Here is a 15,911-nt window from a genome sequence, read left to right on the forward strand (position 1 = left end):
TGCTAGTATGTAACAGTATGTGTTGTTTATAAAATTAAAAAAAATGAAATTGTGCTAATTATGTAATAATTATGAAATTGTGCTAGTATGTGTTTATAAAATTAAAAATAAAAAAATTGTGCTAGTATGTAACAGTATGTATTGTTTATAAAATAAAAAAATGAAATTGTGCTAGTATAGAACAATATGTGTTGTTTATAAAATTAAAAAAAATGAAATTGTGCTAGTTATGTAATAGTATCTGTTGTTATTTTTTTCCTTTTATGTTGTTATCGGGAGCCTATTTAGAAATAAATTCGTTGGAATGTCGTATTTTTATTGTGCTAATGTTGTTTTGTTGGTGTTACAGTCGGATGCCCAGACGGTGGTGTTAAGAGAGTGCTAATGTCGTTATTTGATTGTGCTAATGTCGTTTTTGATTGTGCTAATATTGTTATTTGATTGTGCTAATGTCGTTTTTTGATTGTGCTAATGTCGTTATTTGATTGTGCTAATGTCGTTTTTTGATTGTGCTAATGTCGTTGATAATGGAAGTTCCTTTTTTGATTGAAACGAGAATGATGATAATGTGGATGGTCTTACGTTATGCTAATGTCGTTTTTTGATTGTGCTAAGGTCGTTGATAATGGAAGTTTCTTTTTTTTATTGAAACGGGAGTGCTAATAATGGAAGTTCCTTTTTTGATTGTTCTAATGTCGTTTATGTGGGTGTGCTTATGTTTTTTTTTTTTGTGGTTCCTGAAGGTTTGTTTATCTGAATATGTTACAAAATTTCAAATTTTGGTTTGAATTAATATGCATGGATTTAGGGATATTTTGATAATTAATTTTAATTAATTATAAATAAATAGGGTCAAAATGTCTAAATTACCCCTAAACTAATTTTTAATTGAATAACACTTGTCATTTATGTATTGGTTCTTATGATTCTTACAAAAACAAGAGTTTGTATTTGATCCCATGCCATGAAATCAATGTAAGACTAGTATAAAAGCATGGAAATAGAATGTTATCATGTTTCCAATAATCTTTTATCTAGCGGTGAAAGGCTTGCATTTCTCTTGAAAGATACAGGTTTAACTTTCATTTGATGTAGAGTGAGAAACTGTGGGCAATGACAAAAGACTCAAAGAAACCTGGGTTTGATCCTTGAGCCAAACAGGTTTTACTGGTAATTTCACCGTCGTGTCTACGGGTGGGTGGGTTACCGGGTTTTCTCTAGAATTGGTGGTGAACTCGGGTTACTCTTAGAGTACTCCGTTTGGTCGAGTGGATGCCCCGAAAGTGCTCGTTATTGATTTTATTGGTCGTTAATAAAAAGAATATTATCATGTTTCTTTAAAACATAACTGGAAAATGGTTTTTAATTAATTTAATATTTTTAGTTTTGTTAAAAGTTGTAAAAGTTAATATTTTTCAAACTCGGGTTTGGTTTAAGTTTGCTTATTTATTTGTTAGACACGTGAAACTTAACGGGGCTCAGCTTTGGTTTTGGATTGAGCTCGGTTACGCTTGTCTCAATACAAGCTTTTAATGAGTTGATATCAAGTAGATTACGAGTGGTTCCGCTGATTTACACCCCGAAGATTAATGCATCCAGTTATTAATATATTTTTTGTTGATATTTAAGCATTATTTGAAAAATAATTGTATTGTATTGCATTATTATTTATTATATAGACAAGATATGTAATAATTTAAAAAGTAGAGCTTTTTGTAAATAAAAATTAAAAAACGACCATACATACAAAAAGTAAATCGACAAACTATCAAATTGTTCTTTTGTAAAAAAGGGGTCATGAAAAGTTTGTCTTGTTTTGTAACAGTTTATAAATTAATCGCAATCAAATTGTATTATAAAACGTTAGTAGCCCATTTAGGGATTCGTTGTCGTTAAAAAAAATTGTATTATAAAAACTAATTTAAACTGTATATTATTATTTTTAATTTTAATTTAATTGAGATAAAAGGTCCAACTAACTAGCTAGTTTTATTAAATAAACTCATAAGTACACCATGGAACAACTGCTTTCACTTAACTAGTTTAAACTGTATATTATTATTTTTAATTTTAATTTAATTGAGATAAAAGGTCCAACTAACTAGCTAGTTTTATTAAATAAACTCATAAGTACACCATGGAACAACTGCTTTCACTTTCTTTTAAGTTAATGCTGTTTTGTAAATAGTGGCGGATTCAATCATATTTTGTGGGTTCATACGAACTCACTCGGTTTGAAAAAAATTATTATGGACTTTGTATGATCTGAAAAAAAATAGTGAGAATCTACCAAAATGAACCAATTGAAGAAAGTTCCTGGATCCATCACTATTTGTAAACGTACCAAACTTTTATATATTACGTATTTGCATGTATATGTTGTCTTATAGTTATATTATATGAAAAATATGTGGCGTAATTTTTGCGTATCTTGTTAGGTCCCAAAAAAAAAAAACAATACACCAAAAATCAACATGAATTAGATGTTACGTATTTGTATGTATATGTTGTCTTATAGTTATACTAGGTTATAACCCCGTGTATTACACGGGTTGAATAAATAAATTTTATATACTAAATAATAAACAATATATATTTAAAAACCTCCTTTATTGCACGGGTTGAATAAATATAACTTTATATATTAAATAATAAAAAAGTTATATCTGTAATAACCATATTGTACGGGTTGAATACATAAAATGTTATATATCAAATAATAAAAAAGTTATATCTTTAAAACCACATGTATTACATGGGTTGAATAAATGTAATATTGTTTACCAAATAATAAAAAAAATTATTGAAAAGAAAATATAGTGGTCAAACATGTTATTCAATAAGCAAATAAGCAGTCATTTGAGTGATAAAATATAAATTACATTTAAAAAGCCGTAATAAATATAATTTTATATATAAAGTAATATTAAAATTATATACATATTGTTTAAAATTATATAATAAAATAGATATAATAATTTTTTTAATAATGAAAATAAAAATAAATAATATATTAATACAAAGTTTGATTTTAGTAATAAATAATTTGGTTATTTAAAAATATCTTAAATTATCAATTTAAATTTAAGGATAATATTTTATTAGAAAAATAGAAGTATTCTATTCGACATTTAAAGTAGAATAAGATTTAATATTAATTTTTGTTTATTTGGTAATCGAAAAGAATAAGAGTAAATTTGTATATTACAAATAAAAAATATGTGTTTGTCATATGATATAGAAAATCAAATAAATAATATTATAAATGAGAAGTATAGATTAAATTTAAATTAAATAATAATTATCTAAAGTTAAGTAGAAGAGATTAAACAAAATAATATTTAGTAGAAGAGTTTATAACCTAGTTATAAAATAAATAAATCTATAATAATAGAACAAAACGGCTAACAATTCAATTCACATATAAATCTAGATGATCAAACGTACACTAACAAAAATACGAATAAATAATAATAGAACAAAAACTATAAAATAATAACAATTATCAAGCAATCGATAATTCATTTAGAGAAGTACAAAATAAATCTAAATGATCAAACAATATTATAAATGAGAAGTATAGATTAAATTTAACTTAAATAATAATTATTTATAGTTAAGTAGAAGAGATTAAACAAAATAATATTTAGTAGAAGAGTTATCTATAATTATTTAAAAGAGATTAAATTATATAATAATTATCCATAAGATATTAAACTAAATAATATTTCGTAGGAGGGTTATTTATAATTAATAAAAAGAGATTAAACTTAAATAATAATTATCCATAAGACATTGCCTAATATGAACAAGTGTCCAAAGTTGGTTTCTTTTATTATATAATATAGATTATATGAAAATTATGTGGCGTAGTTTTTGCGTATCTTGTTAGTTCAAAAAAAAAAAAAAAACCAATACACCAAACATCAACATGAATTAGATATTTTTGAGATATTTGTTTCGTCATAATTTAATAAAATCGCAAGCCTTCTCTCTCTTTCAGCGACAGAACGGGAGTGGTTTAGAAAAGCGTTTTAGATGGTAATCGAACTAGAACTCTGACGGATAAAGCCGAAACCCGAAATATATGGGATGGACAGAGGCGTTTCTGAGAATTCATATACGCTATTCGAACTCGAAAAAATGTGTCATCTCGTAATGTTTTATTATTATTTTAAAAAAATTAAATTAGCATTGGGCTCAATAAACATAATGCCAAGTGGACTAAACTCTAAAGCATAAAAATGATTTGTAAATGGTTCTATATTGGAATTGGTATGTGTTTGCTATTTAAAAGAAATTAACATATATATCGTTTTTTTTCAAATCATGTGCCCCTAAAAATCACGGGCTCTGTGCAGAGGTCATCATCGCACATCATCATAGCCGCCACTGAGGATGGGTACGAGGTCGGGTAATCAAGTAGTCGGGTATGGGATTTCATTTAATGGAATGTAATGGAATTGGAATGTGCATAGGAATTGAAACTGGAAGAAATTGTATTTGGAATTTAAACATTTCAGTAGAGATTGGATTTTGTAAGAATCGGAATCTCAATTCCATTCTTGATGTGTTCGGTTGGCAAATGAATTGGAATTCACCGATCTCGGCCCCCCGAGTGGGTGAGCCAGTTCGGGTCAACAACGGCTGGGTGTTTCAGGTCATTATTGGGTTGGGTCGGTTTGATCCGTTTTCAGGTCCTTAACTGGTCAGTTCGGGTCGAGATTTAAGGATATGAGAATAGAATAAGCCTAAAATATAAACCGAGGCCTTAATATTCAAAATCTTTTCAATTCATTTTAGAAAAATTAATTTTAAATTCAACTGTTTCAAATACAAAACTAAACAACTTTCATTTTAATTATTATATGACATGCCATATTGTATTTTTGTTTTAATTGTCATCTAACTACTGAGTTATAGACCACTGACCACTCCCATCCCTGAAGCTAAGCAACATAAAGTTCCATAAAATAGGATATTTAACCGCTCCATTATTGTTGTATGATTCGGAAGAAAAGTAATAAAGAGGACGTGTGCAAATAAAGGAAGGCCTATTATATTTATACATTGGGAGTTTATGTAAAAAATGTTTTTTTAAAACACTTGCTGGTGTTCAAGGTCCGACACGTAAATATTATACCGAAGATATCCTTATTGTAAATTACAAACGTACTTTTGTAATAACTTAAACACATCATTATAATCATACGTCATACGTGTGACAACTCGGACTCGTTCATTGTTGTAATATTAGACACACAGCGTTATGATATCCGAACTACTTAGAAAATATATATCACAATACTAACTCAAATTAAAGATAATAAAATTCCCAGATTTATGATCTAGTTAAAATAATAATAATAACAATAATAATAAGGTATATAAAAATAATAGATAATAAAATTCCCGATTTAAGAGTTCAGCCCCCCACCAATTTTGGTTTTGAGAGTCCGGCCCCCATTGATTTTTCATTCAAGCTCCGCCACTGGCCGGGGATGCTCTGGCCCATACCGATTTTCGCTCGTAATGTTAATTTACTAAAATATTATAATTTTTTTAGTGTAATATATTAGATTTTTAAGCCTCAGATCTTCACCGATTTAGATTTTGAGAGTCTACCCTCGCTGAGTTTTGTTCAAGCTCTAAATAACCAATATGAGATAATTTTATAATCGGAAATGACACCGAAATTGCCAAGACAACTTAGTATAAACAAGATTAAAGGACCGCAAGACTGTTAAAGTCGACATCCTATTACAGTTCGTTTTTGTCTTCAATCGATATACATTTATTTAAAAGGGAAAATTACCAGCATAGCCGTTTGACCAAGCCATTTTCCAAAATAGCCATTTGACCGGGCATAATGCACCCTCCCATCAAAGTGAACTCCCATATTTATGCACCTTCAATCCAACCAACAGCTAGCCGACACGTGTCCCTGAAGCCTGAACCGGCTTTATGCCGCGTCGCCTGGCAGCCGAGCCGCTTCCCCCCCAAGCCAAGCCGCTTCGCAGAACACCTGATTTATGCCGCTATGAGGACTGCCTCGCCGAGCCGCTTCATGTTAAAGCCGAGCCGCTTTACCACATTCCAAGCCGCTTCATCAGACTTCCAAGCCGCTACACCTCCAAGCCGCTATAACCTGTTCCAAGCCGCTTCATCAAACTTCCAAGCCGCTACACCCTGCAAACGAGCCGCTTCAGCTTCCCGCCAAGCCGTTTCACCTTGGTCAAGCCGTTTCATTCCAATTCCAAGCCGCCAGACATGTTTTTTTTATTTATAATTTCGTATGTATAAATATACATCTGGTTTTTGTCTTTTACACACATCTGTGTTTTGTCTTCTCGTTATCTTTCCAGTAATACATTGTTTGGTCACGTTTAGTATAACTCATGGGTGTTAAGTGTGTGATATACACCGGGGGTAAGTGGGAGGTTGTTAACGGGAACATCGAGTATGTTGCCGGTCACGATTGTATTACTAGACGTGGTTTAGAAGTTGAAACTACTTTTTCCTACATCACTTTTTTAAGTTATATTCGAAAGATGTGTGATATTCAAAATATTACTCGGATATCCTACCGGATGTCTTCGTTTACAGATCCGATAGATATAATGAATGATAATGATGTTGTTTTTTTCTTTAATTTGGCTAATAGTAAACCATTTGAATTATTTCAGTTATATGTCATTCAAGAACCCGGTGTTGAGTCTTCTGATTGCGCATTTTTAAACAATTTCAAAGTTCCTGATTTGAATTTATCTTTTGATGATAGTGATAAAAAAATCAATGAATACTGTACCCAATTATATTTACCGAGTAATACCCAAGGCATATCTTCTATTGTGTTTGAGCCAGGCCACATTTTTAATAGCAAAGAGGAAATGAAACTTGAATTGGGTAAAAAATGTTTGATAGAACGATTTGAGTTTAAAGTTGATAGATCGTCTAAATCACGGTACGAAGTGTCATGTTGTGTTGATGGTTGTGAGTGGCGTTTTAGGGCATACAGCTTTGCTGGTGATAGCGCATTTTACGTTAAATATTTTAACGATAAACACACTTGTTCAAAGACGCTCACACACCCACATTTTCGTCAGGCAAACCCCCAAGTTGTTGGTCATTATTTAGTGCCTCAATTAAAAGACGGTGGTCGAATTTATCGCGGAAACGAGATAAAGTCCGATTTTAAACAAAATTTAGGAATTGATATTAGTTACATGCAAGCATGGCGTGGAAAATGTCATGCTTTAGAACTCTTGCAAGGTACAAGCAGAGATTCTTTTGCCGAACTCCCAATCTATTGTTACAATTTGGAGCGGGCGAATCCGGGAACCGTGACTCACATTTGGGTTGACGACGAGAGTCGATTTGAAATGGTATTTGTGGCTATTGGTGCAGCGGTAAGTCGGCATGGACCTTAATAATATTTTTTTTATCTTAAAATATGATGGTCATTCACTGATTTTTTTTTTCAGGTTCGTAGTTTTATGCGTAATTTAAGACCTGTTATTATTATAGACGCTGCCCATTTGAAGGGTGAATTTAAAGGAACATTGTTTTTAGCAGTTGGCATGGACGGAAATAACCAGATTTTACCAATTGCCTATGGAATAGGCAAATCAGAGGATGGTGCTTCTTGGACATGGTTCCTCTCAAAGCTTAAAGGTTGTGTTGGTGAAATTCCAGATATGGCGATCATATCGGATAGGGCCAATTCAATACATTTAGCTGTAAGCAACGTGTTTCCACACGCTTATCATGGTCTCTGCTGTCGACATTTAATGGTGAACTTAAGTTTACCGTCGAATAAAAAAAAGGAATACGAGAGCCTCTGGTGGAAGACCTGTAAATCTTACCGGTTGTCTGATTTTAATGAGTCTTTCCACACTCTATGTCTTGCAGTTCCTAGAATACGGAACACTTTAATAAGTATCGGGTTTGGACGGTGGGCAAGAGCGCATTGTCCCGGCAATCGATATCATTATATGACATCTAACAGTGCAGAGTCAATTAACGCTTTGTCTAAAGACTATCGTAAATTGCCAGTAACCCAACTTATTGAATTTTTCCGTCAATCTGTTCAAAAATGGTTCTATGATCGTCGGCTGGAGGGAATTAAGGAAAGACATGAGCTTACCCAGTGGGCTCAAAAAAAATTGCAAAGAAAATTGATGGGTCTAGAACTTGGACTGCCGCTGGTGTAGGGTTGAACACTTTTGATGTTGACGACAAGAAAAAACGTGGTTTTGTAAATTTTTACGATCGAACATGTAGTTTCCGTGTTTGGCAAGTTTCTGGACTACCCTGTGGGCACGTGATTGCTGTATCCAAATTCTTAGGTGAAACTGACTGCAGTCATTATGCTTTCCGATGTTATTCCAATGAAGTGTATAAAAAAACATACGAGGAAGCGATTAATCCTCTTCCTCATAAATCTGAATGGGAGATACCAGAAGGTCTTATAAATGTTCGCCCCCCGCATATGACAAACGTCAGTCGGGCCGTCCGCGAGCAAACAACAGAATCTTGTCTCGAGGGGAAGAACCCACGCCTCTATATTGTGGTAGGTGTAAGTCACACGGACACCATCGTGACGTTTGTTCAGCCCCAATCCCATCGCAACAACGTTCGCGTAAAGGCAAGGAAACCGTTGCTCACGAAGACCCAGGAAATAATCCGTCTGATAATTATTTTCCGTCTTATAACTTGGGAGATTTTTAGTTTTAGTGTAGTATTTTGGAATTTTTTTTATGCACAACATTCTGTTGAAATCCTTGTACTTGAAAACTATATTTATATTTTAACTTGAATTATTTTAACATGCATAGATACAAACATCAGTTTTTTGTAGGTGTGAATCGGCCAGCGTAGAGTTCATCCGCCATGTACCGTCTGTATCTGACACAAGCATCCTGTAGATTTTCCTCTTCCCATGTCAATGCAAAGTTTTGAACAAGTTTTTCCATTAACATACAAATAATTACACCTGAATTTCGACCTGTATGATCCCCGTTATCTGGCCACACATCATCCCCCGCACACTCCAAGGTATCTGTCTCGTTTATTCCAGAACGTTGCCAGTACGATATGCGACCCAAAAACCATAAGAATGGAGACTCAAATTCAAGTAGAATTTGATGTATTTTTTTATGTATGCAAAACGACTCTCCACAATGCATTACATTACAATTATTTGGGAAATAAACTTTAACTTTTAGTGACAACATGTTTATCTGTAAGATTAACCAGTGTTGATCCTTGTGTGAAACTGGCATGTAGACCTACAAAATGTCGATATTTAAATGGCCGGATCAAATTATTTTTGGATGAAATTAATAAAATAATAAACAACTTTTACCGTATCCACATTCCAAAATGCAGGAATTTTTTGTCTAGACCCATCTGCATAGCTGTAAGCATCATGATTCTGTTCAACTACCATGTTGAAAAAATGAGGGGGCATAATTGTCCAACGATAATCATTAGACTGGCATGGCCGTGTCTCGCTTTGAGTTTCCCGTAAATACATTAGCTTGTTACACCATGCATTTATGTGCTGGAAATTAAAGGGCAAAACTAATTTTAAAATATTAAAAAAAAAAAACATATATAGTTCGTATGTTTACATTTTTAAATACCGTTTCTTGTATAAAACCATTGCCACAAAACCCAAGAAGTCCGCCCCACCAGTCTTTTCCTAACGGTGTAACGCCCATGTATGTCGAATAGCAAGTTGGTGTATCACCATCGTAGTAAAACTCAAGAACATTTGGAGACCAATTGTCATATCGATCATCTTCAATGATCCAACGCGTGTTCTGTACTGGATGAGGAATGGTTGAGCAAGACCTCCTTTTGGACATTATTAGTTCCTCAGTATGTTGGAAAGAGGAAGCATAAAGATGTGTATATATAGCCACCTCCATCCAAATATGTATGTTTTTTTAATTTAATTTTTTTCTAACAATTACTTAAAAAAATGCACAAGACTTTATTTATTAAGATAGAATAGGAAACAAACGGACAATCATTTATATAAACGTACGATTAAACTATAAATCTAAGAAATAAAAAATAGATTATTTCTAAGGCCAATCACCCAAGAAGAATGGGGGCGGCGAGACCGAACGATCACTGTCTCGACCGTCAGATCTTGGCGAGTACCAACATGTACGACGTGGGCTCTCCGGTGTTGGGCATCGAGTGTCCTCCTCCCCCCACCATTCTACATACTCCTCTCCCGGGTCCGTTTCATAGCCTTCCGGTCTTCCATGCTCAAGCATCTGGTTAGGTTGATTAGTGTTTGGCGATGCAATTTGAAGTGTGCTCATTGCTAAATCGTATGCCAAGTTCAACTCTTGATCTGTTAAATCGTCTGGATGTTCTTGCTGGTAATATTCATAAACAATGTTTTCGTTTTCTAGTGGTGGGTTTGTAGTTTCTTGGTTTTCTGAGTTAATTGAAGGTGGTGGGTTTGTAGTTTCTTGGTTCAGACGACGTCGTGTTAATCTCCCAGGTGCGGGAAGTAGTTGGTTCGAAGGAGGAGGGTTCGGTCGACGTCGAGTGGATCGCCGACGTGTTGCGGAAACCACTGGTTCGATAGGATCTTGGTTACCTACACCCATGTTTGTGTTCATAGTGAGTTGTGTTTATTTTGAAGGTGTAATGGTGTGTGTGGATGTTGGGGGGTTTATATAATAGAACGAAGTCATCATAATTCTATATAAATAATTAAACATTTAAAATAAATATCATTAAACAAGATTTGGGCGTGGTAAACATCGCCAAAAATACAGTTTATCTGCCATGAAACGTCTGTATGCTAAAAAATTTTGAATTGTTTGTCCGGATCGAATAATTGGTTTGTCTGCTACTAAATGCTCCATAAGCATACATAGATAGACTCCCTCATTTCCTGAGAGTGACCTGTTAGACACCATGTATTCTTCATTAAGCTCGAAAATCATGCGTTTTTCCGGTTTGCCCGTCTTTTTCCAATACCGCAAATGCACCAACAAAGCTCCGAAATAAACTGCGATCTAACCGTGGGTGAATAACATTTCTGTACTTTTCACCAACACATATGTTTTCACATGCGTATATAACTAATTCCTGAGTTACCAACTCAAGTCGAAGCAGCACCCATTCTCTATTTTCCAGCGGCAGTGGGAAAAAAACGTAATCAACGTCGATGAAAGAAGGAAATGGGTTTAATTTACCATTACCATACATAGCCACGTTTTTAGTAACAGAGTCTAATAAATTCTCATAGAATTGTGGTGGTAGAATAGTCCAACGCAAGTTTAGCATTTTCTCCGTTTGAAGTTTTCTACTCCTCCAAGCCATCAGTCTTCCAACCCAACCTTCAATATGCTGTAGAAGCATCATTTATTAATTTTTAGATATGTTAACATCAAAAAAATAACATATTGTACAAAGATTTAAACGAAATTTACTAAAGCCGTTAGGTAGCCGTTACTACGATATCCCAACAGAGTGCCCCAAAAATTTTGGTCTAACTCAATTGATCTTGAGAAAACAGCCGAGTAGCAGAATGGAGCGTCTCCATTATTGTAAAATGTGACCACATCTTTCGACCAATTCTCCGTTTCGTCGTCTAGAATTGCCCATCTACTTGTTCTATGGAGGTGTAAGCTTTCACGGTTCTGTACAAACTGGTTGTCTTCAGCATTTTGTGCATTTGAAGATTCAGAGGACGAACTTCCACTCTTGTTTTTTGGCTTCCTCAATTTGCTAAGAATCCAACTTGATGATTTGTTAACGGGTTGAGTGTTTTTATTAGACATTTTTTCCAACTATATGAGAGAAAGTGGTTTTTTTGTGTGTTGTATTTATACTCCAAGTCTTAGAATTAATTACTTATAAGTATAAATATAAATTATTTTGTTTATTAACTTACCATGTTAGTAAAATAAAAAAAAATTAAAAAATATAAATTACGCTAGATATGCCGCTATAGCTGTCGGATATGCCGCTACATGTCTGATATGCCGCTATACCTGACGGTTATGCCGCTACACCTATGTCTTTCCCTTTCCAAGATGATGTGACATGACCGCTGCCCATTATGCCGCTACACCTGCCCAAGCCGGTACACCTGCCAATATGCCGCTACCGCTATGCCCATTATGCCGCTACCGCTATGCCCAAGCCGGTACACCTGCCAATATGCCGGTTCACCTACAAATATGCCGGTACACCGCTACCCCCAAGCCGCTTCGCTGTATTTATGCCGCGTAACCTGTCGCCAAGCCGCTACCGCTGTATTTATGCCGGTACACCGCTACCCCCAAGCCGCTTCGCCATTAAAAATGCCGCTTCACCTCTACAAATATGCCGTTTCACTTACTCGGTTCACCCAGTGTTGACACGTGTCCGAACAATCTTCTTAATACGAAAAAAAACAAAGACTTCCCACTTTCCAAGTCATAAATTCTCTTGTCTTTTTTGAACCCGACACACGTGCACCCGTTTTGAAGAACCAAAGATTTACAAGGGGACCACAGTCCAAGAACAGTTGGGACCACCATTCCAGCCGCCGCATAGGCCCACCACCACCATGGACCATGGACCAGTTTTACAGTAGGGGACCATGGACCATGGACCAGTTTTACCAGGGCCCGACCCGACCAGGTAACATGCAACAAGATCAGATGATGCAAGATCTAGTATACCAATCGCCTCCACCTGTAAAGGTAAGTATATATGTTTTCCCTTTTATGACATTTTTAGTTTATTTGATAATATTATGACATTTTTTTTATCTAAAATTACTAGAAAGTCCAAATCAAAGTTAGACAGAAATGGTCGGTTATAGATCGATTGAAGGATGCCATGTCCGAACAAACCGTATCATATATCAGAGAAACTTGTTTTGGTAATTATTTAGATATAAAAAGTAGAGTATGTGATAGCAAGCTTTTAGTCGGAGTTGCAAGTCTTCAAGAAAATACACCTACACCGCATCTTGGTATTCCTTATAAGCTTGCCGGAAGAACCCTAATGTTTACCCCTAAAAATTTCTGTCTAATTACCGGGTTAGAGTTTGGGCCCACAGAGTGGACACCAAAGGATCACGAAGATTCCTTCAAACGGAGAATGTTCAATGTCAAAAAGCGTGTTAACATGGCAATGGTTGAAGAAAAATTCGCTGTTCTCCGGATATTAGATCCAGATGATCAAACGAGGATTTGTCTTTTGATGTTGTTAGGGTTAGGTTTTTTGGGACTTCAACGAACTAATGTTTTTGATGATAGATTGATACACCTTGTAGACGATCTGGTGGTATTTAGACAGTATCCATGGGGGAACTATTTTTGGGAAAACACGGTTACGAATGTTTATAATATGTACATTCGACAAAAAAAAGATACAGCTGGTTTTTCTTTAACAGGCTTCGTCTGGCCCTTCAAGGTAGCACTTTCATCTTATTAATTATTACAGTTATATGTTGATTAATTAATTATTACAGATTATACCCATTTATGTGCAGATGTGGATCATGGAGATTTTTCCAGAATTTCGAGCAGAACCCGAATTATTTCAAGTACAGACGATTCCAAGATTTTTAGGTTGGGGAGCCGGAACTAAGTACCAGAAGCAAGGTGTGGAGAAATATCTCCGTAATGCTATTAAGGTATTTTCACTAAATTTACAATTATAAAACATATTTATTTACTTTAGGTAACTGTTCTTATAATTTTTTGTATCGCAAAATATAGAAACCTGAATTCCAACCTCTTATGTGCATACTACCCACCGATGCTGAGATGCGCACTGAGTGGTTTGTTGCCAGTTCAGATTATTTGGATACCCAACGTCAACTGTATGGTTTTGACACGTCGTCTGATGTACGGTCACATATGACAGCTCAAGTACGGCCTGAAGATTTAAATGAGGTGTATAATAATATTTTCGGTTTAAATGAGCCGAAACAACCGTTTTCCCCGGCACCAGACCGAACAGAAATTCCACAACAAAATTTTGGTCCCGGTCAATTTTCTTATGGGGTTGGTTCTAATGACGAACTTATTGAAAAATTTAAGTTGCTGATGGATGAAAACAACCACAAGTTAAGTTTGATGATGGATGAAAACAACCACAAGTTAACTGCCATGTTAAGTTCTGCGGGTTTACATGGTGTTCGGCCGGTTCCTGCTAGTACTCCATTTTCCATGCCAGAAGTTAACTTTAGTGATAAGGTAATACTTGAATTTTTTTAATTTATTATTTTTATAAATTTTTCATAATAATTAATAATTTATAAACTGATGACATTTTTTAAAATTTATAATTTCAGGGTGTAGCCGACCAGTTTGAAGTGTACGATAATAGTTATCGTGTGCCGAGCTTCAACTTAATGCAAGAAGATATTGTAAGTTATAAACTAATGAAATTTTTTAAAATATAATTTTTCAACTGTCTAGTCTTATATATTTTTTTTCTCGTAGAATGCTGATCCGGAGTTGGTCAATTTGAGGCGATCTGAACGGCTTGTCAAGCCCTCATCCTGTGTGCTATCACCATTTGTTGTTTTTAAACATTTGAAAAAAGGGCAAACAAGGAAGCGAAAAACAGATGATCAAAAGATCGCTGAAATTAGGAGTTGGTATCCTAGTAGTGGCGATGTCCAGCTCCGATTAACGACGGGTGGATTCGTAGGTCCGTCATTCTGGTCAGCACTGCTAGGTGACGATAACGAGGGGTGGTTGAGCGATGATGTAAGGAATTTTAGATATATTATCTGTTTACTAACAAAAGTAAAATATTATTTGATTTTTTGCTAAACAGCATATCTTTGGTTGGATGATCCACTTGTATGAATCGAGAGATCGTAATGCCCGTTGGAGTATTTTACCACCATATTTCCAAATGTATTTTTGTGGAACGACTCTCCCTGAACAAACATACAAGGGTTATTACACCGGGGTCGTGGAACCTTTTCCAGCAATTACTACAGTTGATGAGGTTCTTTCTAATTTAATTTTAATTTTATTTACATAGTTCCGTAAAAGTTTATTAATTTTAAAAAATAAAATATAGGTGTATGTACCTTTGCTTATACCGCAAACACACTGGTTTCTGGGGGTTTTCAATCTGGTTAACCGTACTCTGACTGTTTACGACAGGTACTATTCTTTTTCGTTTGTGTTTTTAGTTAAAAATTTATTAATTGTAACATTTCTTTTTTACTTTGTCATTATCTAATATGTTTTATGTTTATATTTTGTAGCCTTGCAGAATCGCCATTTCTGGACCGGGGAAGAGACCAAGTGCTCACTCATATTAATTTTGTCTTTGACAATTGGCTACGTAGGCACGGTTACTACACCACAATGCCCATACCGCTGACTTACCCCTTTCATGTTACTTTTGCACACAACGTGCCTCAACAAACAGGGCCTTTAGGAGATGGTGGGGTATGGGTTTGCATTTTCCTGGAAAAGCTAATTAACGGGAAGCAGATTAATGACGGTGAAGACCCCAACGTAACGGCTAGCAATATGAGGCGGCACCTTGCTATGCTTTTCTATGATTCAAAATTAGAAGGAGAGTCGAGTGTTGAAAAAATAATTCAGAGTGTTGAACGTAATAGTGATGTAACGACACCGTTTCATTAGATTTGTTATGTATTTGAATTAAAAAAAAGTTTAAAATATGTTATTCTACTATTTTTGCTATAATATAATATAATACCAAAAAAAAAAATTAATAATAGTCCCTTATTACACCTACCACCACCTATATATACCCCCCCCCCCCAAAATACCCAAAAATCAACTACACTTAGCAAAATGGTGCTATGCAGGAATTGTGGATCGCAAACAATTATAAAAACTTCCTGGACCGCTACAAACCCGGGAAGAAAATTCTATTGCTGC

General features: G+C 34.7%; 1 protein-coding gene across 1 annotated transcript; it reads left to right on the top strand.

Annotated features, from left to right (window-relative positions):
* The first annotated feature begins 13,876 nt into the window (after positions 1–13,876).
* LOC118488087 lies at positions 13,877–15,091 on the top strand. The gene is made up of 4 exons (XM_035985195.1): positions 13,877–14,231; positions 14,330–14,404; positions 14,481–14,750; positions 14,821–15,091. Exons 1-4 carry the CDS (start codon positions 13,893–13,895, stop codon positions 15,031–15,033), a joined length of 897 nt encoding a protein of 298 aa, XP_035841088.1. The 5' UTR covers positions 13,877–13,892; the 3' UTR covers positions 15,034–15,091.
* Positions 15,092–15,911: the final 820 nt, after the last annotated feature.

The sequence above is a fragment of the Helianthus annuus genome, chromosome 16 (genome assembly GCF_002127325.2).
Source record: "Helianthus annuus cultivar XRQ/B chromosome 16, HanXRQr2.0-SUNRISE, whole genome shotgun sequence".
Lineage (NCBI taxonomy): Eukaryota > Viridiplantae > Streptophyta > Magnoliopsida > Asterales > Asteraceae > Helianthus > Helianthus annuus.

What these genes read in the sequence shown, in the direction of transcription:
- LOC118488087 (XM_035985195.1), top strand. Translation starts at nt 13,893, where the DNA reads ATGACAGCTCAAGTACGGCCTGAAGATTTAAATGAGGTGTATAATAAT. An exon ending in AAGTTAACTTTAGTGATAAG is followed by an intron (nt 14,232 to 14,329) that starts GTAATACTTGAA and finishes TTATAATTTCAG; the next exon opens with GGTGTAGCCGACCAGTTTGA. An exon ending in ACTTAATGCAAGAAGATATT is followed by an intron (nt 14,405 to 14,480) that starts GTAAGTTATAAA and finishes TTTTTCTCGTAG; the next exon opens with AATGCTGATCCGGAGTTGGT.